The sequence below is a fragment of the Camelina sativa genome, chromosome 15 (genome assembly GCF_000633955.1).
Source record: "Camelina sativa cultivar DH55 chromosome 15, Cs, whole genome shotgun sequence".
Taxonomy (NCBI): Eukaryota; Viridiplantae; Streptophyta; class Magnoliopsida; order Brassicales; family Brassicaceae; genus Camelina; species Camelina sativa.
The window spans coordinates 11,970,735-11,996,412 of NC_025699.1; the positions used below are offsets into that span (position 1 = coordinate 11,970,735).

At 38.8% G+C, this 25,678-nt stretch overlaps 2 protein-coding genes and 1 pseudogene across 2 annotated transcripts; all 3 read left to right on the forward strand.

Annotated features, from left to right (window-relative positions):
• On the forward strand, positions 958-19,937 carry LOC104746516 (annotated as a pseudogene).
• On the forward strand, positions 20,884-22,118 carry LOC104746517. The gene is made up of 2 exons (XM_019237128.1): positions 20,884-21,678; positions 21,773-22,118. The coding sequence occupies exons 1-2, from the start codon at positions 20,922-20,924 to the stop codon at positions 22,033-22,035; spliced, it is 1,020 nt and encodes a 339-aa protein (XP_019092673.1). The 5' UTR covers positions 20,884-20,921; the 3' UTR covers positions 22,036-22,118.
• LOC104748382 lies at positions 22,861-24,792 on the forward strand. Its single transcript, XM_019237110.1, has 3 exons — positions 22,861-23,209; positions 23,301-23,432; positions 24,143-24,792. Exons 1-3 carry the CDS (start codon positions 22,861-22,863, stop codon positions 24,742-24,744), a joined length of 1,083 nt encoding a protein of 360 aa, XP_019092655.1. The 3' UTR covers positions 24,745-24,792.

The window sequence follows — 25,678 nt, forward strand, 5'->3', positions numbered from 1 at the left end:
TAAACATATGTTTTAGATCGTAGATCTTCTTTCTTAAATCTCACACACTCAATAATTTCTGTGGGCTACTATTTGCATCGGTAGTATTGATCAAGCGAGAGTTGAGAAGAGTCACTTGTGATTTGTTTTTATATTTTTCACAAATAATCTTATTTTCTTAAATTTCTGATGAAATGTTATATTTATTTAGATTTTTTTTGAACTTATGTGTGATGTGCCATTAAATTTACATCAAGTTTTCCGGGTTATTGTTAATTGAAATCTTATTTTCTTCTAATTATTTATTTTTTAATATTCTCAATCGTATTCGTAGTTCATTTTTTCCCATACTTAATGAATAAAATAGTTAGATAAAATATATATAAAAATATTTCATTATCATTGATTTGTTTCAAGTTTTTCAAAAAAAAAAAATTTCCAAACGCAAACGCCCGCAACCGTAAACGCTTGCGGATAGCAGCTTTTGGAATTCAGCGGCTGGAAGCGATTGGGAGCGGCTGTGAGCGATTGGAAGCGGTTTGTGTGATTGGCACCAATCGCTAGCAACCGCTACCACCCGCAAACATGCGTTTGCGGGAGGTAGCGGGAGAACCAGTCGACACCTTAATGATTTTTTTTTTAATGTAGGATCCGCGTCCTTTGAAACCAGATCCGAACAGGTTATATGCGATCCGAATAGCACTATCTTTGGCCGCTTTAATTTTCTAACTTTTAGGTCCTATTCACCCTTGTTTGTTTTTTTGTTTGTTCTCCAAAACTTTTTATAGAAAGGGCAATACATGAATTCTGTTTTGTTTATTTTTTTTATCTCTAAGTGTACTTCCCAATTAATAGTATAGATTTAAAATGTAGCATACTAATTTAGCACGCCACAGGAGTCAGAAACTAGTGATTATTAAAATTGTATAATTTAGGGCTTAAGAAAAAGTTTTAAAGAGATCCTAAGAGTAGCCGGCTATGGCGGTGGTGAATCCTGCGACTCTACAAGACGTCGTATTAGATGAGCTTAACTATGAAATATATAGAGATTGTGTGGCAAAAGACACGAAAGCGCTCCCGATATTGCAATCATCTCTTCCAAATTTGTTTTTCTGCCAAAGATCTTTGGGATTAATTTGCTGAAAAAGAAGCTAACGTACAAGCCAAGTTACAGAAGAAACTACCTGAGTACCAAAGTTTACTAATTATTAATATTGGCCATGCAACAATGTTTGATGAAGATATGGGGATGATACACACCACTACCACCAAACATATGACACCGTATGTCAAGTATTACACCAATTTAGACATAAAATACAGAGCTAAGGATGCAAGGAGCTTGTAGTGGTTGTCCAAGCTCATTTGTTAATGAGGTAACAGAGATCCTCTCAACAGTTTGTTGCATATGAATCCTATATATATGTTTTTTGTTAACGTTGTGGTGTAAGGTGTAGAACAAGAGTTTGATGGGGAAGATGAAGAGGAAACGTTGTCTGGAGAGATGGGAGTAGAGTAAGATATCTCCTCAAGCATATCCTCTCTGCTTTGCTAGTGAACAAATCCTAGTGAGTACACTTTTTGCTTCAACCCTTGTGTTTTTGGGCTTTTGAATCACACACACTCTAGAGTCTAGATCATGATTGATTTTGTTATGTAACTTTTGTTGACCTACAGTGCTAGATTGTTTTGATAATTTGAGTTTTTCCAAGGAATAATTTTACCAAGAAATTGTTACATTTTGACACAAACTTATGTATAATTTTGTTTGGTTAAATATTTTTGGTTGAATTCTAAAGACGTTGGTAAGTAAGAGGTTGCGCTTGGGTTTAATCACCCAACCGAACAATTTCATTAAACCGAATCAGACTTAACCGTATTTAATTTCCGGTTCACTTTCAGCTTAGAGTTTACGGTTTAAATAGAAAGTGTTGGAGAAAAAGGGACAAAACCTTCGTCCTCTTCTCCTCTAGAGGAATTATACAGAGAAGAAAACTCAAGAAGAACCCTAACAATCTATTCCAGCTATGGCGGCGGCGAAGAAGATGTGACAGGAATATTCCTTGGTATCTTATCTTATCCTACTTTAAGTTGTAACGGATATATTTCCGGTTTATAATTTGGTTCAGCTATTTTGGTACCGGTTTGTGGTCCAATCTCAGTACTATGTAAGGCAGGTAATGCCACTTCTGAAAAACCTAATTAATGAGCATCATCTTTTATCTCTTCTTTCATCTCTCTCTTCACTCATCTATTGCGGCGGTCTAACTCGCTTCCACCACTCGGAATCAGTTCTTTAAGGTGACCCTTCTTCCCTTTTTGGTCATCTTTCAGTCTGTTTTCACTATTCTTAGTTCTCTCGGTGAGATCCTAGAATAGATTTGTGTCACTGATTATTTTCTTGTCACATTGGTATCAGAGCGAGCGATTTTCGGATCTACGCAACCATGGCTGACGCTACCCGTCTTCAAACCATGAGCAAGCAAATCAAAGATCAAAGGCAGACGACTGACGACATCAAAGGTCAAATAGCGGAACTGGTGAAGTTGCAGACTGAGCTGGCCAGATCTCACGCCTCCATCGAGTCTATGTTACAGAAGCTACTGTCACAACACTCGGGTCAGACAAGTGGAACCGCGGGTTCTCCGACAGCGGCGTCCGGTGAGCTTAGAGCGGCATCTCAGCAGCCACGCCCTCCGGATCCTCCAGATCTGTTGAAAGAATATCTCGCTTCCTCTGGTAAGCGACCCCTGGTTTCGGACCGTACGCCGGCTCATCACACAGCCCCGAATGGTCTGTCTACACGCTTGACCAAGGTAGGTTTTCCACTCTTTGATAGAACCTTGCTGAGAGATTGGGTTTATTGCTGGGAGCAGTTCTTCCTCCTTGACCATACTCCTGCTGAGGGGAAGGTACAGCTAGCTTCCATCTATATAGAGGGGAAAGCGATGCAGTGGCTCCACAACTACTTGAACAATCGTTTTGGAGTTTTCCTCTCTTGGTCCGAGTTCATTATGGCTTTGTCCAAGAGGTTTGTAGAAGCATATAATGATCTATTGTCAGCTTTGGTGAGCTTAAAGAAGTCAGGAGATACGGTGGAGGTTTTCCTCGCTTTGACAAAGTTGTCCTTGCCAGATGCGCATGCCGTGAGCATTTTCCTGACCAATCTCAACCCGCAGCTCTCATTACACGTTCGTCAGTTTGAGGTTGGCGATGTATCTAATGCCGCTCGTTTAGCAAGCCTCCATGAAGCTTACTTAACCCATGCCCAACCAAAACCCTCCGAGCTCCCTTCAGTCCCTACTCCAAGACAAACACCTCGACTCAACACCGTACCCAAAACACAACACCTCAGCTACCCTTACCCGAGAACAACACATCCAAATACCAGTTAAACAAGCCAAACACTTTTATCAAACCAACAGATAAAATCCCAAGGAAGTACTCTTACCAGGAGATGCAAGAGCGTCGAACCAAAGGGTTGTGTATGTTTTGTGATGAACCATACTCTCCAGGCCATCACTTGAAACACAAAAGCTCTCAGATATTCGTGGTGGAGGTAGAAGAAGAGGATGATTGTCCAGAAGGGGAAGAGATAATCACTAATGATTGTCCAGAAGGGGAAGAGATAATCACTAATCACCCCGATGATCAGGCTGAAGAGATAACAGAAGCAGGACCAGTCATATCGGTGAATGCGCTGAACGGCACCTCAGACTTCACTTGTATGATTATGATAGCTCACTATGGTAAGCGGAAGCTCCATGTATTGATAGATCCTGGCAGCACACATAGTTTCTTCAGCTTAGCAGTGGCCAACGAAGTGGGTAGTCTCTTGGAACCCATTAAACCAATACGAGTGACTGGAGCTTTTGGTGGATCAATCATATCCAAGCATAAGTGTTCTTCTTTCTCGTTTAAGATGCAAGGCTACTCATTCGTCACTGAGGTCAGACCAATACCACAAGATTGCTATGATCTTGTTTTGGGAGTGCAATGGCTGGTAACATTAGGTCCGATCTTTTCTTGAACCTACGCAAGGAGTTCAAGATAGATGGAATGAAGTACGTATTAAGGGGAACCAAGGTTGTGTGCAAAGAAGTCAAAGGAGACAACCTGGACAAGATCATGCAACAACCTTCGCAGATCGCTCTTCTGCAAGTCCAACTGATCTCAGACTCTCCAAATCAACCTTCCTTGCAACCAGAAGCTCTGCTGTCGCATATCTCCACGCATGAGTCATTGATGACTAACGACCCTTCTCTGCAATACCAATTGGCGTCGTTCAATGACATCTTTGAGGAACCCTCCGGTTTACCTCCATTCCGAGAAGGCTTCAACCACAAGATTCCCCTGGTCACAGACGCAAACCCGGTAAATCTCAGACCTTATCGCTACTCCACACTTCAGAAGGATGTCATAGACAAGATGGTGAAGGACATGGTCACTTAGGGAATCATACAAAGCAGTACCAGACCCTATGCCTCTCCCATTGTGTTAGTCAAGAAGAAAGATGGGTCTTGGCGTCTATGTGTTGACTACCGTGGGCTCAACAAGCAAACCATCAAGGACAAATACCCCATTCCCTTGTTGGAGGACCTACTGGATGAGCTAGGAGGAGCTAAATACTTTTCTAAGTTGGACTTGAGGGCTGGTTTCCACCAAATTCGAATGTCACCAGAGGATGTGTACAAAACGGCATTCAAGACTCATGCCGATCACTACGAGTATGTAGTAATGCCCTTTGGGCTTACTAATGCTCCCTGCACATTCCAAGGTCTGATGAATCATGCTTTCAAAGAAATCTCGAGGAAGTTCCTGCTAGTTTTCTTCGATGACATTCTAGTTTACAGTGCCACTTGGGAGTTACATCTACACCACTTGCAACAGGTGTTCCTCAGACTCAGGAGCCAACAACTTTACCTGAAGCCATCAAAATGTACCTTTGGAGCTACAGTCATCGAGTATCTGGGGCATTTCATATCAGAGAAGGGAGTGAGCACTGATCCGAGCAAGATCGAGGCAATAGAACAATGGCCAACTCCGGCGAATCAAAAACAACTGAGGAGTTTCTTGGGCTTGGCCAACTATTACCGGCGATTCATAAAGGGGTACGGGGTCATTGCAAGAGCACTCACCAACCTACTTACGAAAGAAGGGTTCATCTGGAGCGAGGAGGCAAACGAGGCTTTTCAAAATTTGAAGAAAGCGTTATCCACCTCTCCAGTACTCGCACTACCAAACTTCGACAAAATGTTTGTAGTCGAGACTGATGCGTCGAACGTGGGCATAGGAGCAGTCTTAATGCAGGATCACCATCCAATATACTTCATCAGTAGAGCACTGGGCCCGAGACACCAATCGCTGTCAGTGTACGAGAAAGAACTCCTTGTTGTCGTCCATGCTGTTCAGGTTTGGAATGCCTATCTCGCGCATCGTCCTTTTATTATAAAGACGGATCAAAAGAGCCTTAAGTTCCTCATGGATCAGAAGGTAACAACACCGTTCCAACACATGTGGTTGTCCAAGCTGATAGGGTACACCTTTGAGATTCAGTATAAATCGGGTAAGCAAAACCATGCTGCTGATGCTCTCTCACGAGTCACCGGATCCCAACTGTTGCACATCACACTGTCTCAAGCACATGAGGGTTTCTTTGATTCCCTGAAGCTCTTATGGGAGACTGATACTCATCTGCAGAAGCTTATTTCTGAGATCGAAGCTAAACCTTCATCGCACCCTAACTATACCTTCACAAATGGAGAATTGAGACATAAGAGAAAGTTAGTTGTTGGCAATGATGCAGTAGTAAAGACACGAATTCTCCAATGGCTGCACGATTCAGCTATAGGGGGTCATTCAGGCAGAGATGCGACGTTATACCGCGTCAAATCATTGTTTTACTGGCCAAAGATGAGTTTGGAAGTCCAGAATTACGTGAGGAACTGTAACATCTGCCAAAGGAACAAGTACGATACCGCTGCTAAACCTGGTCTGCTTAACCCACTACCCATCCCTAAAGGCGTCTGGGAATCAACCAGTCTAGACTTTATGGAAGGTTTACCACCCTCTTCTGGTAAGCATTGCATCATGGTGGTCATCGACAGGTTAAGTAAGAATGCACATTTCCTCCCTTTATCTCATCCCTATACTGCTCTGGAAGTCGCACAAATATACTTTGACCAGGTCATTAAACTCCATAGAATGCCTAAAGATGTCACCAGTGACAGAGATCCCACATTCCCGAGTGAAATTTGGCGGGAGATGTTTCGAGTCCATGGTACTGATCTGCAGTTTTAAACCTCGTATCACCCTCAAACCGACGGACAAACTGAGATCACCAACAAGACGTTGGAGACATACCTTCGCTGTATGGTATCTGAGGCTCCACAAACTTGGAGTAAGTGGCTTTCCCTTGCAGAGTGGTGGTACAATACGACGTATCATACTACAATACGCTCAACACCATTTGAGATAATGTATGGTCAACCGCCTCCGATTCACCTCCCTTATCTCCCTGGTGAAAGTTCATCCATTGTGATCGATCGCAGTCTGCAGAAACGAGAAGAAGTGATTAATATGCTTAAGTTTCACCTTCTCAGAGCTCAGAACAGAATGAAGCAAGCCGCAGATTCTCATCGGTCTGACAGAGAGTTCAAACTGGGTGACTACGTCTATCTCAAGCTCCAACCTTACCGACAAAACTCCTTGAAGTCAAAGAATATCCCACACAAGATTTCCCCAAGGTACTATGGTCCTTTCCCTATCGTCCACAAAGTAGGATCCGTTGCCTACAAGCTGAAACTACCACCTCAAGCAGCCATCCACGATGTCTTCCACGTGAGTCAACTCAAATTCTGTCCAAATCCTTCTACCGATGCACCACTGTTACCACAGTACCTAGTGGACATTGGAAATGCTCGTGAACCAGAGGCTATATTGGATAAGAAGATGATTAAGTCGCGCAACAAGGCTATCACAAAGGTCTTAGTCCATTGGAAGGGTTCCACACCCGCAAAATCTACCTGGGAGTTTTACCAAGACTTCATCAACAAGTATCCTACATTCGATCCTTGAGGACAAGGATGCTCTGAAGGAGGGAGTATTGTGACAGAAATATTCCTTGGTATCTTATCTTATCCTACTTTAAGTTGTAATGGATATATTTCCAGTTTATATTTTGGTTCAGCTATTTTGGTACTGGTTTGTGGTCCAATCTCAGTACTATGTAAGGCAGGTAATGCCACTTCTGGAAAACCTAATTAATGAGCATCATCTTTTATCTCTTCTTTCATCTCTCTCTTCACTCATCTATTGCGGCGGTCTAACTCGCTTCCACCACTCTGAATCAGTTCTTTAAGGTGACCCTTCTTCCCTTTTTGGTCATCTTTCAGTCTGTTTTCACTATTCTTAGTTCTCTCGGTGAGATCCTAGAATAGATTTGTGTCACTGATTATTTTCCTGTCACAGAAGATACAGACTCTACAAGACGTTGTTTCCGATGACCTGAACTACGAGCTATGGGCTCCAATCGTGAAAACAACTTTAACTGAAAAAGGGCTTTGGGATTTTGTCGAGCATGGAATCCCGCCGAACCCATCGAAGATCCCAGAGCTAGCAAAGAAGATTTAACCCGAAGATCTTTCCAAGTGGAGAGATTTTGTTGGCAAAGACACAAAAGCGCCACATATTTTGCAATCTTCTCTACAGATTTGGTTTTCAGATTGACACTCGATACCACTTCAGCCAAACATCTTTGGGGTTTGCTGAAAGAAGCTAACGTACAAGCCAAGTTAGAGAAGAGACTGGAACAGGTCAAGATTTTAGATTGTGCTTAAATAGATTCGATGAGGGTGATGATGAGATCTAGGCATGAAAGAGGAGAGTGTATTCAATGTGGAGGTAAAGGTCATGTCTTCAAAGACTGTAGCAACAACAGAAGAAAGAGTCAAAGCAGGAATGATGAAGAAGCGTTACCTGAGTATCAAATGTTAGCATTCAATGTTGCTCCTGTGACATTTGATAAGGATATGTGGATGTTATACACCACGACCTCGAACCATATGACTCCGTATGAGAAGTATTTCACTACTTTAGACAGAACACACAGAGCTCGGATCAAATTCATCATGGAGGATTCTATAATGTCTGAAGGAATGGGAGATGTCAGGATCATGACCAATGAAGGGAAGAAGAAGACGATCAAGAATGTGCTTTTTGTTCCCAAGATCGACAGAAACGTGTTGAGTGTTGGTCAGATGACACATGCAGGCTATGGGATTGTAATGACCGCTCACAAATGCACTGTAGAGGATCAGGGTGGGAGACTATTTGGTGAATCCATGTGGGAAGAGAGAGGCTTTTTTCTGCGTTTGGAGGTGGTTGAAGGTAACCTCTAGTTGCTAGACTAAGGTCTACTATGCCGACTTGGTTCGGTTTATTCGGTTTTTAGTATGTTGTGAATGTTTTTTTATCGGATGTGCAAAATTGCTAGACTTACTAGTAATCAGAGTCTATTATTCTGATTTGGTTAGGTTGATCCAGTTTTCAAGTTTGGACAATCTTAGTTACAGTTTGCTGCGACTGTTTTTGCCTTTTTGGTAAGGTATATAAGACTTAGAGAATAAGTAGAACTTGAGGAATAAGTAAATCCAGAATATTCTAGATTATGGATCTAAGGTGGACCTATAATGAGCATCCATCTAATGGGTTCATAAAAGTACTTATGTTAAGTCTTTGTAGTAAATAAATCATGTTGGTGTGGGTTAGTAGTTCTAGTCACAAGTCAAATCCATCAATCATTCTTGCATGCACGGACTATAATAACTTAAACCGGGATTACCCCAGTTAAATTGAATCAGAGTTGACAAAGAAATCGGATTCCCCCTTAGAATAACTCAACCCAAATTCAATCATATTAATTTAATACGCCTCAGGAACCAGTGATTACTGAATATTTTATTTCAGGTTTTACGGTTTCAGGAACTTGGACCCTCCCGAGTATTATTATTACCTCTAAAAAAACCATTTGACTCACGATGGTTAATTCTAATATTTTCGTTTATCTTTTTGTTATTTTGTACTTGGTCTGAGTGAAGCTATTAGTTTTAAGTGCCATAAGAACACCATACGTTTCTACAACAACCTCTTTTCCAGTCGTATTGTTCTTAAAGTCATTGCAAATCCAAAAACAACGATTTAGGTGACCACTTTGTAAAAATATGATGATCTAACATATAATTTTAGTTTCAATGATAATATCATCTTAACAGAATTCGATTGTAATTTGTTTAAAGGGGATCGTATGGAGTATCATCAATCTTTCTCGGCATATACGTCAGCTTTTCTTGTTAGCTGTAGTAATTTACACACATGGAATGCTAGAGATGATGCAGTTTACTACTCTAAAATGATAAGCCATAAGGACTCAAGTACTGATGGATTAAAAATTAATATTCATCATTTAGTTGAGTTTTTATTCCAAATCTTATCTTATGAGCTTAAGTTAAGGGCTTTTTTATATATCAAAAGTATATAGACACCAAAGGTAACAATAATTTTCTTGTATTTGGTTTTTATCTATGAATCATAACAAAAAGAAAAACCACACTATAGCTCATGTTTGGGGACAAAAAAATCAGAGTTTTATATTTAGGGGGTGTTATTGGATTGAGGATTTTAATAGATTTTAATTAACCCACGACATTAGTGGATTTAAAAGTCTAATGCATTTGTGTAGACTTTATAATGCATATAAGGTGGATTTGAAAGTCATTGATAATGTATTTTTGGTGACTGTTATGGATTTTTTAAAAAGTTATTGTTAGAAAAAAATATATATATCCATAAACTGTGTTATACACCAAAATTATATTAAATTAATAACACCCAGACTTTTACACATGTCATAGAAAACTTGAATTAAACTGTATTTGTTTTCAATCCAGATTTTTGGTGTAATTAAAGAACCCAGATGTCATGAACCCAGAAAAAAAAAATTAAAGAATACAAAAAAACACAGATCTGATGAATAAGTGTGATTATATACAAAGGGTTTGAGGAGGAAGAAACAGAGATTGAACCCAGAAAAAAAAAGTGTGATTATATCATAAACCAAAAAAAAAAGTTATAGATCATGAACCCAGAAAAAAAAGTTAAAGAACACAAAAAAAAATTCTCAAAAATAATACATATCTGATGAATAAGTGTGATTATATAAAAGGATTGAGAAAAAAAATCAAACAATAATATGTCAAAGGCTAGAGATCCATCTAAAGAGAGGAGAAGAAAATGAAATGATTGAGAAAAGTGTGGTATTGTGTTTGTTCATATTTTAGAAGCAAAGTACGTTGAAATCCAAAATCACACAAAATCCAGTAGATATTGAATAACACTAGATTTTAATGGATTTTTAAAAATACCCAATTGAATAACACCTGATTCTTAAATACATCAAACTCCTTTAAAAACCACAATCCAATAACACCCCCTTAGTTTTTTTTCTCTATATTATCACCAAAATCCTAGACTACAAGCTAATCAATATCTCTCATATTTCTTCTCATTCTGTTATACAGTCATGAGAAGAAAACGTAGATATAATTAGAAGAAAACATAGATAAAATTCATTTTGTTGTCAATGCTAATACACATAAAGGCAACACGATTGTTTTATAAGATGAAATGAGAATACAGCTTTTGAATATTAGTCTTTAATACAGCTTTTGAATATTAGTGTTTAATCCAATAATAATACAGTTTTTCCGTCGCACCATCTTTTGAGAAGTAAATACCATCATCTTGTGCATCCCATGTATACACCGTGTCACACCTATAAATGGGATCTCCTATATATGCTAAAAAACTCCTATGATATTCCATTTGAACTCCCTTCCAGAAATCACAAGTGAATAACGTTGTCGCAAAAATACCATCATAGAAACTAAAATTGTATGTAGGACCTTGAAAATTCACAAAATGAACCCCTAGATCGTCATCTCTGGACTTGCAATGAACTTTTAGAATACTATGACTTTGAGAAAGGTTGTTTTGAAGAACAACCATGTTTTTATGACATTTAGCTTCATTCGACACAAAACACAAAACAAATATGAAAAACAGAAAGCTTAATGCAAGTTTCATTATTTTGTATCAATCGAAGTGTACTTATATGAGTATTATTGCAAAATACTTCTAAATTATATTTGTGTATGTCTTTGCAGATTTATAGACTTATGATGTTTGAAAAAGCCTAATCTTTTTTTTTATATATAACAGAGATAATCTTTTAATGATAGTATTTGACTAGATTTAAGTCTTTGACTAGTTTTCTTCTTTTTTTCTTTCCTCACACTTAATAAACTGGACAAAGTCGTAGTTAGTCAATATTAAACATCCCATTTTCGATTTTTCAATTAAATACGTAAATAATTTAACATATATATTTAAAAAACAAAGAGAATCTATCTGTTCACATTTACATAAATTTCTAATAATTTCCAGTTTAATAATTTAAACTGAGTTAAATTAAGTTTGTTTTTCAGTTTTTAATAAACATATATATCTTATGATGATCAAGGTGAATACTTTGAGAGATAAATTGAATTTGTTTAGTACATTTTAGAAATATAATTGTGAAAGTAATATATTCACTATTATAATTAGCAAAATAGCCACTAGCTAGAATCCATTTTCAATATGTATCGAGTTTTTCATGTTTTATTTTTTATCTAAAAATCAATTATTTACTGTCAATGCCACCATTGGACATATATATATTTATATATAAATATATATATATATATATATATATATTAATTATGTTCTGTATTTTTTTCATTCTGGTCCCCTCAAAAATTTTGGTTAGTTAGAAATTAGACTAAATGATTTTTTTTTTTGGTTGACATGTGAATTCTCTCTGATAAGTTTGTGAATTTTTTTTAGGCGAATTAGGGAGAATGTGATTTAGCTCTTATTAGGTTTCTGGATTTGTGAAGAACTTGAACTTCTCTTTTATTAGTTTGTGAATTCTCTCTGATTAGTTTGTGAATTCTTTTAGGCTAATTAGGGAGAATATGATTTATCTCTTATTAGGTTTCTGGATTTGTGAAGAACTTGAACTTCTCTCATATTAGTTTTGTGAATTTTCACTAATAAGTTTGTGAATTCTTTTAGGCTAATTAGGGAGAATATTATTTAGCTCTTATCAGGTTTCTGGATTTGTGCAGAATTTGAACTTCTCTCTTATTAGTTTGTGATTTCTCTCTAATTAGTTTGTGAATTTTTTTAAGCTTATTAGGGAGAATATTATTTAGCTTCTTCCATCATATCCGGTATTAAATATTATTGGAATTAGCTTATAGATTATTGAAATTAGCTGCTATGTAGTTTTTCTAATTTGATTGTTTTGTCCACTAACCAAAGATGTGGTTGGTGGTTTATCCAGATCATGAATATTTGGGATCAGCTCACTATCTCGATTACCATTCCACCCAACGGAACCGTTGGTTTTTATCTTTTCCTCGTGATGCAATACCATGCTCGCAAGTGAGTAATTTCTATCATTCTGATATATGAATTATAAATCAGTGTTTTTAAATTCAATCATAATATTGTTTTGTAGCCGCCTATGGAAGAATCTTGGAAGAGGTGACACCGTAGGTGTACAGATCCCTCTAAATGATAGTCAACTCCATTGTTACGAGGCACAGCATCTCGTCGAGAATTATAATAGATGTGTCACCTGGGCTACTAGGTGAGTTTTATTTTTTTTACCTCTTCTCATTATATAGATATATTTTTAACTATCTTCCTCATTCATTATATATATATATATATATATATTTCTTACAGGTTTGGCTGGTTGGAGTTGGTCCACTACCGCCGAGACGTCGTTTCAGCCGTTGTCAATTACATCAACATTCTATCTTTGTTTTATCATTGTAGTTTTTGTTTGAATAATTCCATGTTTCTTCTAACATTCTAGTTTTTGTTTGAATAATTCCATGTATTTTAACCTTGGTATGGGAATATATAGCGTAAAGATTTCATACATATCAAAAACAATAGCTAGATACTCTGCGGGATCGATCGTATGGTAATTACAAACGGTTAGGCTCAGTTCAGGTGATCGAAATCGAGTAAACCTCTTCACTTTTTCTGAGAGAAAATAATAAGAAATTTCTAAAATCTTTTGAAACACAACTTGGATTCAACCCGCGGTACACCGCGGGACAATATTTTTAATTTTAAAAATTTAAAAATTATATTGTATTTAGATGTTATTTTATTATTGTTTTATTAATAAACCAACCCTCCATATTGTTGTGAAAGGGTGAAACGGTACCATCTCGTTCCGCAAAGCAAAACAATGGCTGCAACCACCATAGTCGCGGCTGAGATCCCGTAACCCCATCCTCTCCCGACGTTGTCCTGAACGTAAACGAGAACAATCACGGCGAAGAGAGAGCCTACGCTAATGGAGAAATATAATTTGTTGAAGAAGATCATCTGTTTCTCTTCCTTGGGATCACTAGTATCGAATTGGTCAGACCCGAAACCGGAGACGTTGGATTCGATTCCTCCTCCACCTAAAGCTATGGTGTAGAGAAGAGCTAGCTGGTGTTCGTTTGCTTCTACACACTGATGGTGAAGTCTCCTGAAATCATCACATGGTGGTGGTCTCATGCTTGAGATGGTTGTAGCCACCGTCAATAGCAACACTGCCATTCAGAGCTATACAAAGACATAGTTTAAAGAGCTAACCAGAGCTGTAACTGAGGCTGAGATTGCAACCATCTTGTAGCGACCGAGTTTGGCATCAGCCAAGAAACCACCAAGAAGTCCTAAGAGGTTAAGAGTTCCCATGAAATTGGTAACTATGTGATGCAGCGCATCTCAACTCTTTTATATCTCCTATTTCTTTTGTGGGCTGTGTTTTATTATCTAGGCTTTATGTTGTTTCTTGGGCTTTAAGTTTACTGTTTGATTATTTCCTTTTGCTATGTTTAGGGTTTTGCCTTTGAGACTTTAGTATTTAAAGCCTCCTTTGTGTAAAGGATCGATATACGTTTATTGAATAAAAACCTAGAGCTTTTCAAGCTTCTAATCTTCCTTGTTATCGGCATTCTCCGTGAATCAACGATTATCAAGAACCCTCGTTGAGCGGCTATTCTTCGGAATCAACGATCTCCGAGTCAACTCCTTGTTTGGTATTCTTTGAATCAACAAACATCGAGTTCTATCAAGCTTACGCTGCGCCAGTTTGGTATCAGAGCAAGCGACGTTCCTGTACCGTGATCTCAAGTAACGATCATGGCACCGAAGCCTATCTACAACTTTTCAGCAAACAAGAGACGTGTTGTTGAACAACAGCCAAACAAATGGATGGAGCTTCGTCAGACTCTCTTTGCGATGAGGGAGAACTTTGATGTGACACTCCACAAATCGCTTCAGCAACAGAAGGAGACGGCGTTCACTACGCACACGTCGCAAGTCCACTCTCCAAAAGATAGGATGGAAGTGGTCGGTGACCTCTTTCCCGATCTCATCGGAGATCTAATCTTCGACGTCCACGGTGACGTTGATGTTCATGGTCATGATTTTTTAACTACAGATGGAGATCCAGCTTTTGACATCTATGAAGATGAAGAACCGATCTATGATATTGAAGTTTCCAAAGACATAACTGTTTCAGCCTATGATCAAATTCATGAAAAGAGTTTTATGGGTAACGTCATGTTGAGTAATGGTGATTCTCTTCTCACGAACCATAGTTCGTTTCTTCAAAGTGAAGATATCTCCAAGGAGCTCTCTGGTCTGCCAGTGTGTGACGTTGACGATGAAGCCGACAATGTTGGCGTAGAAGATAACGCAAACACTTCTCCAGATGATTACCCAATATATGACGTGTTTGATAACGAAGTTCATGATGGGCATGGATCTTTGATTCTAAACCTGTACGAGGAAGAAGATGTTGTTACTGCATACAACAATGGTTGTAGTAATACAAAGGATGCAAAACACGTTGACACCAACGTTGCGGATAAAAACAGTGACCCAAATTTTTGTTTTGTAAGTGATGATTATGATTCGGTTTATGGAGCAGTACTAGGGGAGAAAGAGTTTCGGGTAGCTAAAGGGATGGCGGATGTCAATGCTCTTGTGCCTTTCAAAAAATGTGGCTTAGGAGAAGATTTTCGAGTGAGATGTATGAAAAATACAAAAGATGAAGACATCCATGATGTCACCAATTTTGTCTTTTGTGGTGAATCATTGAGAGAGTGCAACAGATCAACGTCTTTAAATATAATGTCTTCTAATACACTAGAAGAAGCATTATGTGGAGAATGTGTATTAGTTAAAGATGTAGTAACATCTACGGCAACACCTCGAAACTTACAAAGACGTCAACGTTTTGATTTTTCCACATATGAGAAAGATTTAACTTATGGCGTAAACTACAAAAGCAGCACAGATTTTATCGTGATTCAAGGGGTGGCATACACAAGATTTTCACCAGAAGAACGTATAAAGAGTAAGCCGCCAGATCGTGGTCGAAGCGACATTTGGTTTCAAAGCAGAAGAAAAGATCTCTACAACGAGGTTTATGCTTCTGAGAGTCATATGACATTAGTTGCAGCTCAGCCTGTCTCTATGGCTGGGATAGCCCGAGAATTTATCTTCTCAAGTAGAGATTTTGAAAGTGATCAAGAGTTGGATCAGGAAACCGAATTTAAGAGTCTTTATGGGAGTTTGTTAAAGGTTAACCAAGAAAATTTAGCACTGATCCAAGAGAAAAAGTTGATGGAAAGCCAACTGGAGCATATGGAGAAACAACTAGTTTATGAGAAAGAAAAATCACAAATATTACAACGTAAGCTTGCGGCAGTGTCACAATGCTCTTGTGCTCCGAAGAATGACGATTACGATAATGTGGCAGTATCGCAATTAAAGGCCGAACTTGTGGCAGAAAACGAAACATCTCAACGGTTGGAGCATGAACTTCTTGCATACAAAAAGAAGGTTCGGATGTTAAACAGTGGGACAAAGAATCTCGATCGAATATTGAGTATGGGAAGAACAGAGAAAACTAGATCTGGTCTAGGTTATCAAGGTGTTACATATGGTTCTAAAACAGTTTTTGTGCGAGGGAATGTGTCCACGTCTACTGGAACGAGTGAGCATTTGCTAAATTCAAATACAAAAAAAGTCATTATCAATTCGATGGTTGAGAGTAATGTACAAGACCAACGAGGGATACAGGCGATTGATGTGTATGATGATCTGTGTTGCAAGTTTGCAACCATAGCTTCAACAAAGATTAAGGCGTTTCCTGTGACAAACCAAATTTGTAAGTTTCTTCTTCCACATGTGAAACGTATTATTCTTCCTACTCGATTACCTTTACAAGCAGCAGAACATTCCAGCCTGGGTGTATGTATCATTAGTGCCATGTGTGATGTGTTAAATTTGCTCTATCATCACCGGTGTGTTCTTTCTATTGGTATACGGTTATCAGACATGGAGATTTCACAAAACATGGGTGATTTACTAGCTCCTCGACTTGCTTTCAAGAGTGAATATTTTAGGTGGGGACTCTTGCTGGGAGATTTTTCTGTTGATATGGCCCCCATGGGTTAGCAAGGTTGTATGGCCTCCTCCTCACACGTTGACAATGGTGAATTGCTTTCTCTGTTTTGTTATTCAATTTCGCATTGGGTTACAGTTTCGAGCTTCATTGGGGAGGTTAAGAGTGCATTGTAGACACGTGGGTTTTTCTTGCAACATCACGACAGTTCTAGGTTGGGCAGAGGTTGTTTTTGGATTCAACATGTTGGTTCGTGTTGCATTACCGTCGACCAAGCTGTCACTTCATGCGTTCAACAAGCTTTATCCGCGGGTGATTGGATCAAAGGGGGTGTTCAAGTGTATTAACAAAAGTGTTTCTGGGTGGCACGACGCTGGCTTCTGTCACACGTCAAGACCGCTAACGTTTCATGGCTATGACACCGTTCCAGATTCAGAGACGAATTTTTTCCTACCCGGGGAGACCTGATGCAGCGCATCTCAACTCTTTTATATCTCCTATTTCTTTTGTGGGCTGTGTTTTATTATCTAGGCTTTATGTTGTTTCTTAGGCTTTAAGTTTACTGTTTGATTATTTCCTTTTGCTATGTTTAGGGTTTTGCCTTTGAGACTTTAGTATTTAAAGCCTCCTTTGTGTAAAGGATCGATATACGTTTATTGAATAAAAACCTAGAGCTTTTCAAGCTTCTAATCTTCCTTGTTATCGGCATTCTCCGTGAATCAACAATTATCAAAAACCCTCGTTGAGCGGCTATTCTTCGGAATCAACGATCTCCGAGTCAACTCCTTGTTTGGTATTCTTTGAATCAACAAACATCGAGTTCTATCAAGCTTACGCTGCGCCACTATGGTCGCTGATTTAGCTGATGAGATGTGTAAATCTCCGACAAGGTACGTCACTAGATTCATTGATATGCCCATCACGCATATTCTCTCCGATAGCTCACTCCCTTCACATTAACAAGAAACAGAGGAGTGTTAGAAACAGAGGAGCTTAAAAATCTTTTGTGTAACAGTAATACAATGAACTTTGTGGAAACTTTACCTAAGATTAAACCGGCACCTAACCAGTTTGCAGTATGAATTGGTCTGATAGGGTTTTGGAAGTCCTTGGACAGTTGCATCTGAAGAAAATTGAGAAATCCGATTACCTGATTTGTAAGAAGGTGTTCACCTCGCTCTCAGGGTCATACGATGCTCGAGGAACTCGTTGATGTGCATAAGATGACTAGTCAGAGTCTTATTGAGTATTTTTGCTTCCATGGATATAAAATCAGTAACAGAGGAAGATATCTTTAGCCTATTGAAGGATTTGAGGCTTAAACCAACATCTGACAAATGGTGCGGCTTGTGCTACAAGAATAATCACAACCAAGAAGACTGCAACTTCAAGTATCGGATAGTTGAATATTGTCTGTTAACCCCCGTAACTTTAGGGGCACAAACATATGATGAGGGTATTTTGATGGTATACAGGGAGTCCCGCCTGATCCAACGAAGAATCCAAAGTCCGCCTCTCGTATCTTCAAGTCGAGGAGCTTTTCATATGGAGAGAGCTTGTGAGAAAGGACACAGAAGCACTCCATATATTGCAGTCTGCTCTCCCAAAGCCTAATTCCAGAAATACTCTAACGGCTGCTTTTCATCCTTGTTGTATGGAAAGTGGGATATATTCTACAGTAGATGGCTCCCCTAATTGACACAACACACAATCCATATATATATTGAATCAGAGAAAACCATAGCTGATTTTCATAAAGACTTTTGAAAGCACTTCAGCCAACAAAGATCTTTAGGATTTGATAAAAGAAGCTAACGTACGAGCCAAGTTAACGAAGGAGTTACATGAGTATCAAATGTTAGCAATGAATATTGGTCATGTGACATTTGATGAAGATATCTAGATCTTAATACACCACTATCACCAACGACATGACACCGTATGACAAGAATTTCACCAATTTAGACAGAACATACAGAGCTACGATCAGATTCATCACTGAATCTACTATTATGTTCGCTTTATGTAATAAATCAAATTTGGGTTGTTCATTGGATTTTTAGTATAAAAAAAAAAAAACTCAATGATTGGATTCGGGATTCTGGTGGGCCGACTCAATTTGGTTCGAGCTGGGCTAGGCTTTTTTATCCTATCCATTGCAACATCCAAAGATTTAGGGTTTGTATGATGCAATAAAAAAAAAAATAGAAATAGAAAGAGTTAGGGTTTAAAGGAGACAATTGTTTCTCACTTTATCCAAGACGACATAAATAACGATGAGAAGAGATTGGGCGACGGCGAGAAGACACACTCTACAAGAAGACGATGACCAAAACGTTGATGAAGCCTGGTTAAGGAGGATGAAAAACATCATAACGGATGAAGGACTTGGGTATGTGGTTAGTGTTGGGATCCCTCCGGATCCATTGAAGAATCCAGAGTCAGCCGCGACGATCAAACCCGAGGAACTTTGCAGCTGGAGAGAAAGTGTGAGAGAAGACATGAAAGCACTCCAGATATTGCAGTCTGCTCTCCCAGATTCTCTTTTCAGAAAGACGCTCTCGGTTACTTCTTCTAAGAATCTTTGGAATTATCTAAACGAAGTAACTGTTCATGTAGCTGAAAATGGTGATTTCACTTCTGATGAGAATATTTGGACGATAAGCTTCACTAACTCGAATCATATGACTCCAAATGATAAGCTTATCACCAGTTTAGACAGATCACGGCATGCTCAGGTTAAATTCACATCTGGAGGTAGTGCCCTCGCACTAGGCGTTGGAGATGTGACTGGCATGACCGAGGAAGGTGAGAAGACGATCAAGGATGTGCTTTACGTTCCAGGGTTTAAGGGAAACGCGTTGAGTGTTTCTCAGATGGAGAGGAGCGGCTTTGAAGTTGAAATAGATAGAGATAGATGCACTATATGGGATCGAACTACTGGAAAGATCTTTGGTGATACCATGAGGGAAGAGAGAGGCTTTTGCCTGCGTTTTGATGTGGTTCAGAGGAAGAGGTAATTTTCAAAGCAAGAGGAGAAGGATCACTTTATTTAATTTTAGAGGCAGGACGGTTGGACAGATGGATGGATTTGGTTCTCATTTTGTTTCTTTGCTCCCTAAGAAAGCTAAAAGCTGCGTACATGAGTATTGGTATTGGTATTACGGAATTGGACCATCGTTTTTTTTTATAATTATATAAACTAGGTTTGGCAATACAGTTTGGGTTCTGTGTTTGTCCGGATGTGAACATGGTGTTAGCCAAAGTTTTCTTTATTCAATGCTTATGTTAGCCAGAGTTTTCTCAATGGTGGATTATATCCTTTGATATGTTGAATGTATTCTACAAATATTACAAAACTAGGCAAACATAAAGGATAAGGTCTCCAACTCTGTTTTTAAGTATGAAGCAATGAAGATTAGTCAACCGGTTGAAAATTAATGTGTTAAATGACAATTAGTGCAGATGAATGAAGGTCACCTATGAAGCTTAACTGATGGTGTTTAGACCTCAGTGTTCCAAATCGATGGATCTCGCTTGGTTTTTATTATTCTGTTTTTCATTTCTTTATTTGTTTGGATAAGAAAGCATATAATGTATTGCAATAAGGGTTTATACCTCAGTGTCACCCTAGTGGAATTGGATTCACGGGCAGTCCCTGTTTTTTAACTAATTTTTGGGGAAATAGTTTGGACTTTGTGTTTTACTGATAGTATTATACATACTCATCATTGCTAGTGTTCGGTTCTGTCAAATATGGATAATTGTTTTCAAAAATTTGGATATATTCGACTGTAAATAACAAAACTAAGCATATACAACAATTGAAAATTGTGTTACAAAGTAGGATACCCTATATGCTACCCACTTCAGCCAAAAAGATCTTCTGGATTTGCTGAATCCTTTTGGGATGATTAGACATGTTATTTTTTTTATGCATTTGCAATCTTACCTCTAATTACTTAACTAATTATGCGACTTGCTTATTCAGTTTTCAGTTTCACTCATCTAATTTCAGCAAATATTTTGGATTACTCTGTTTGCTCTGCTATATCAGGAGTATTTTAGTAGTATATGTTTAGTGCTTATGTTCACAGTTCATGTAGTAAAAACAAATTTCGATAAATCATTCATCATTGGATTAAAAAACACTCAATGATATGACTAGGGCTTCTAGTGGGCTGATACAATTTGGTTCGAGCTGGGCTAGGCTTTTTTTTTATCTTACCCACTTCAATATCCCCAGATTTAGGGTTTGGATGATGCAACTATATATACAAAAATAGAAAGAACAAAAAAAAAACGATTTGGGGGTGTAGGGTTTATCCAAGACAAAACATAAAAAAATTGATAAATGAAAGGGGATTTGTCGGCGGCGAGAAAGCCGACCCAAGAAAAAATCATTGATGAAGCCTGGTTGGAGATGGTGGAAACCATCTTAATTAAGGAGGAAGGACTTGAATATGTGCTCAAGCATGGAGTCCCGCCGGATCCATCGAAGAATCCAGAGTTAGAAGCGACGATTACACGCGAAGAAGTTTCACAATGGAGGGAACGTGTGAGAGAAGACATGAGAGCACTCCAGTTTTTGCAGTTTGCTCTCCCAGAATCTCTTTTCAGAAAGACAATCTGGGCTCCTTCGGCTAAGATTCTTTGGGATTATCTATACGAAGTAGCTGTTCATCGTGTAGCTGAAAGTGTTGGTGATTTCACTTTTGGTGAGGATACTTGGAGGATCAGCTCCTCTAACTCGAATCATATGACTCCATATGCCAAGTTCTTCACCACTTACGAATCACGGCTATCTAGGGTTGAATTCACATCTGGAGGTTGTACACTCTCAAAAGGAGTTGGAGATGTGACTTTCATGACTAAGGATGGTGAGAAGACGATCAAGAATGTGCTTTACGTTCCAGAGATCAAGGGAAACGCTTTGAGTGTTTCTCAGATGGCAAGGAACGGCTTTAAAGTTGAAATGGATGGAGAAAGATGCACCATCTGGGATCGAACGACTGGGAAAGTTTTTGGTGACACCACTAGGGAAGAGAGAGGCTTTTGCTTGCGTTTGGTTGCTTCTTCGGCTAAGGATCACGTAGCTGAACATTTTGTTGGTGATTACAATTTCCATGATAAGATTTGGTTGATAAGCTCTATTAACTCTAATCACATGACTCCATATATATCAGAGGTTTTTCACTGATTTAGACAGAACAAAGCAAGCTAAGGTTAAATTCACATCTGGAGATGGTACCACCACCACCTACGTGGCAGAAGGGATTGGAAATGTGACTTTCTTGACTAAGGAGGGTGCTCAGACGATCGAGAATGTGCTTTACATTCCAGGGATCAAGGGAAACGCTTTGAGTGTTTCTCAGCTGAAGAATAGCGGATTTGGAGTTGCTTTTGATGAGGAGAAGACAAGATGCACTATATGGAATCAGACTACCTACTGGGAAGAATTTTGGTAAAACCATGTGGGAAAATAGAGGCTACTGTCTACGTTGGAATGTGCTTCATCAAGGATGTCATGTTCAAAACAAGAAGAGAAAGTTTACATAATAACAGTAGACTATTTTACCAAATAAGGTTGGACAAATGGATGTATTTGGTTCCGTTTATTTGGTTTTCATTTTGTTTAGTTTTTCCCTAAGAAAAAAAGCTAATATGTAATGCAGTTGTCCGGATGTGAACATGATGTTATATATTTAGTGCTTAGTTAGCTTAAGTTTTCTCAATGGTGGATTATGAGAAATTTGAATGTTTTCTACTATAATACTATAACCCATAAAAGGTACGAATCCAACTCTGATTTTGACTATGAATCAATGGAGATTACTCAATCACCATAATGATTATATGATCCAATACAATTTAGTTGATAACCAACTGCAATAAACCGGACCAAATAATTGAACTAAACCCGAGTCTAAACCGATCATATGGTGATTACAACAAATTGTAACTTAGGGTTTACTATAGGAAAGGCAAATTAAACGTTATAACAAACTATAATAAGCTTTAACCGGGAATAACCCAGTTAAATTGATCAGACTTGACCAAATTGGATTCCCCTTAGAATAATAACTCAACCCAATGGCCAATTATATCCAAACCGATTCTTAAATTTTGTGCAATTAATTAATATATATTCATTTTTCTCTCCGAGAAGAGTAGAAGACAAGTAAAAGTTTGAAGAAACCCTAAGGAGTACCCCGGCTATGGCGGCGGCAAACCCTCAGAAACTACGAGACGTTGTTTCCGATGAGCTCAACTATGAGATCTGGGCTATAACCATGAAAACTAGCCTAGTGGAGAATGGACTTTGGGACGTTGTCAAGTACGGAATCCCGCCGGATCTATCCAAAGTTCCAGAGTTAGCGACGAAGATTCAACCCCAAGACCTTTCACCATATAGAGATTTTGTGGCAAAAGACGCTAAAGCGCTACAGTTACTGCAAAATTCTCTCCCGGATTCGGTTTTCAGAAAGACACTTGAGACCACTTCAGCCAAAGGTCTCTGGGATTTGCTAAGCAAAGCTAACGTACAAGCCAATCTAGACAAGGACTTACCAGAGCACCACATTTTATCAATCAACATTGATCCTGTGATATTTGATAAGGATATGTGGATGTTATACTCCAGTGCCACTAACCATATGACTCCATATCACAAGTATTTCACCACTTTGGACAGAACATACAGAGCCAAGGTTCATTTCAGTATTTTTTGGAGGTACCCTCATGGCTCAAGGAATGGGAGATGTGAGCATCATGACTAAAGATGGGATCAAGATGACGATCAAGAATGTGCTTTACGTTCCGGGGATCGTAGGAAACGCGTTGAGTGTTGGCCAGCTGGAGAGGAGTGGTTACAGAGTTGGAGAGAGATTGACGATATGGGATCAAACGACTGGGACGAGCTTAGGTGAAACCATGTGGGAAGAAAAGAGAGGCTTTTTTCTACGATTGGAGGTGATTGAAGGTATCTTTCAAAGCAAGAAGAGAAAAAATAACATGATATGAATGAAGCTTAAATGTTAAGAGGCAGGACATGGTAGACTATTTTGTTACTAAGTAAGGTAGCCAAATTTGATGGATCTGGTTTGGCTTTTAAATTCGGTTCTCATCTTGTTTTATTTTGTTCTAAGTATGTCAACTCTGTTAATGATGGCAAATATTGATTAGTGTGTTAAAAAAGTTTGATATATTACAAAACTAGGCAAATAAAACCAAGTCTACACAACCAAACCATACGACCCCGTATGTCAAGTATTTCCAAATTTGAGCTTCTGGTGGGCCGACTCAATTGTATTCGAGCTTGGCTAGGCTTTTTTATTCTATCCACTGCAACATCTCTAGATTTAGGGTTTGGAGTGATGCAACTATATAATACTAGCAACAACGGAAAAAAAATTGTTGGGGTGGGGTTTAAGGAGACATTTCTTCATTCGCTTTATAGTTTATACAAAAATGATAATGATTGTGGAATGGTCGGCGGCGAGAATACAAGAACTCATTTCCGATGAGCTAAACATCGAAGTCTGGTTGGCGGTGATGAAAACAACCCTAACGGAGAAAGGACTTTGGGATGTGGTTGCGAATGGAATCCATCGAAGTTTCCAATAGCGGCGACGATTCAAGCCGAAGAGCTACGGAACTGGAGAGAACTTGCGACAGAAGACATGAAAGCACTCCAAATACTGCAGTCCGCTCTCCCAGACTCTGTTTTCAGAGAGACACTCTTGGCTGCTTCTTCGGCTAAGGATCTCTGGCGTTTGCTAAACCAAGTACCTGATCACGTAGCTGAACATTTTGTCGGTGATTTCGGTTTACATGATGAGATTTGGTTGATAAGCTCCATTAACTCTAATCACATGACTCCATATCAGAGGTTTTTCACTGATTTAGACAGATCAAGGAAAGCTAAGGTTAAATTCACATCTGGAGATGGTACCACCACCACCACCACCTACATGGCAGAAGGGATTGGAGATGTGATTTTCCTGACTAAAGAGGGTGCTCAGACGATCAAGAATGTGCTTTACGTTCCAGGGATCAAGGGAAACGCTTTGAGTGTTTCTCAGCTGGAGAAGAGCGGATTTGGAGTTGCTTTTGATGAGGAGGAGAAAAGATGCACTATATGGAATCAGACTACCTACTGGGAAGAATTTTGGTAAAACCATGTGGGAAAATAGAGGCTACTGTCTACGTTGGAATGTGCTTCATCAAGGAGGTCAAGTTCCAAGCAAGAAGAGAAAGTTTACATAATGTCAAAGTTTTTTTAGAAAGAACAATCGACTATTTTACCATATAAGGTTGGACAGATGGATGAATTTGGTTCCGTTTATTTGGTTTTCATTTTGTTTCTTTGTTCCCTAAGAAAAGCTAATATGTATTGCAGTTTAGTTAGCTTAAGTTTATGAACATGGTGTTATATATTCAGTGCTTATGTTAGTTAGCTTAAGTTTTCTCAATGGTGGATTATGAGAAATTTGAATCTTTTCTATAATACTATATAGGGTATAACCCATAAAAGGTACAAATCCAACTCTGATTTTGACTATGAAACAATGGAGATTACTCAATCACCATATGATTATGATCCAATACAATTTAATTGATNATCGAAGTTTCCAATAGCGGCGACGATTCAAGCCGAAGAGCTACGGAACTGGAGAGAACTTGCGACAGAAGACATGAAAGCACTCCAAATACTGCAGTCCGCTCTCCCAGACTCTGTTTTCAGAGAGACACTCTTGGCTGCTTCTTCGGCTAAGGATCTCTGGCGTTTGCTAAACCAAGTACCTGATCACGTAGCTGAACATTTTGTCGGTGATTTCGGTTTACATGATGAGATTTGGTTGATAAGCTCCATTAACTCTAATCACATGACTCCATATCAGAGGTTTTTCACTGATTTAGACAGATCAAGGAAAGCTAAGGTTAAATTCACATCTGGAGATGGTACCACCACCACCACCACCTACATGGCAGAAGGGATTGGAGATGTGATTTTCCTGACTAAAGAGGGTGCTCAGACGATCAAGAATGTGCTTTACGTTCCAGGGATCAAGGGAAACGCTTTGAGTGTTTCTCAGCTGGAGAAGAGCG

Bases quoted from the DNA above. Each gene is read 5' to 3' on its own strand.
- LOC104746517 (XM_019237128.1), top strand. From the start codon at position 20,922: ATGAAAGGGGATTTGTCGGCGGCGAGAAAGCCGACCCAAGAAAAAATC. The intron at 21,679-21,772 runs GTGATTACAATT...TCACTGATTTAG, and splicing joins CGTAGCTGAACATTTTGTTG to ACAGAACAAAGCAAGCTAAG.
- LOC104748382 (XM_019237110.1), top strand. From the start codon at position 22,861: ATGAAAACTAGCCTAGTGGAGAATGGACTTTGGGACGTTGTCAAGTAC. The intron at 23,210-23,300 runs GTGCCACTAACC...TATTTTTTGGAG, and splicing joins TATGTGGATGTTATACTCCA to GTACCCTCATGGCTCAAGGA. The intron at 23,433-24,142 runs GTGGTTACAGAG...ACCCTAACGGAG, and splicing joins TGTTGGCCAGCTGGAGAGGA to AAAGGACTTTGGGATGTGGT.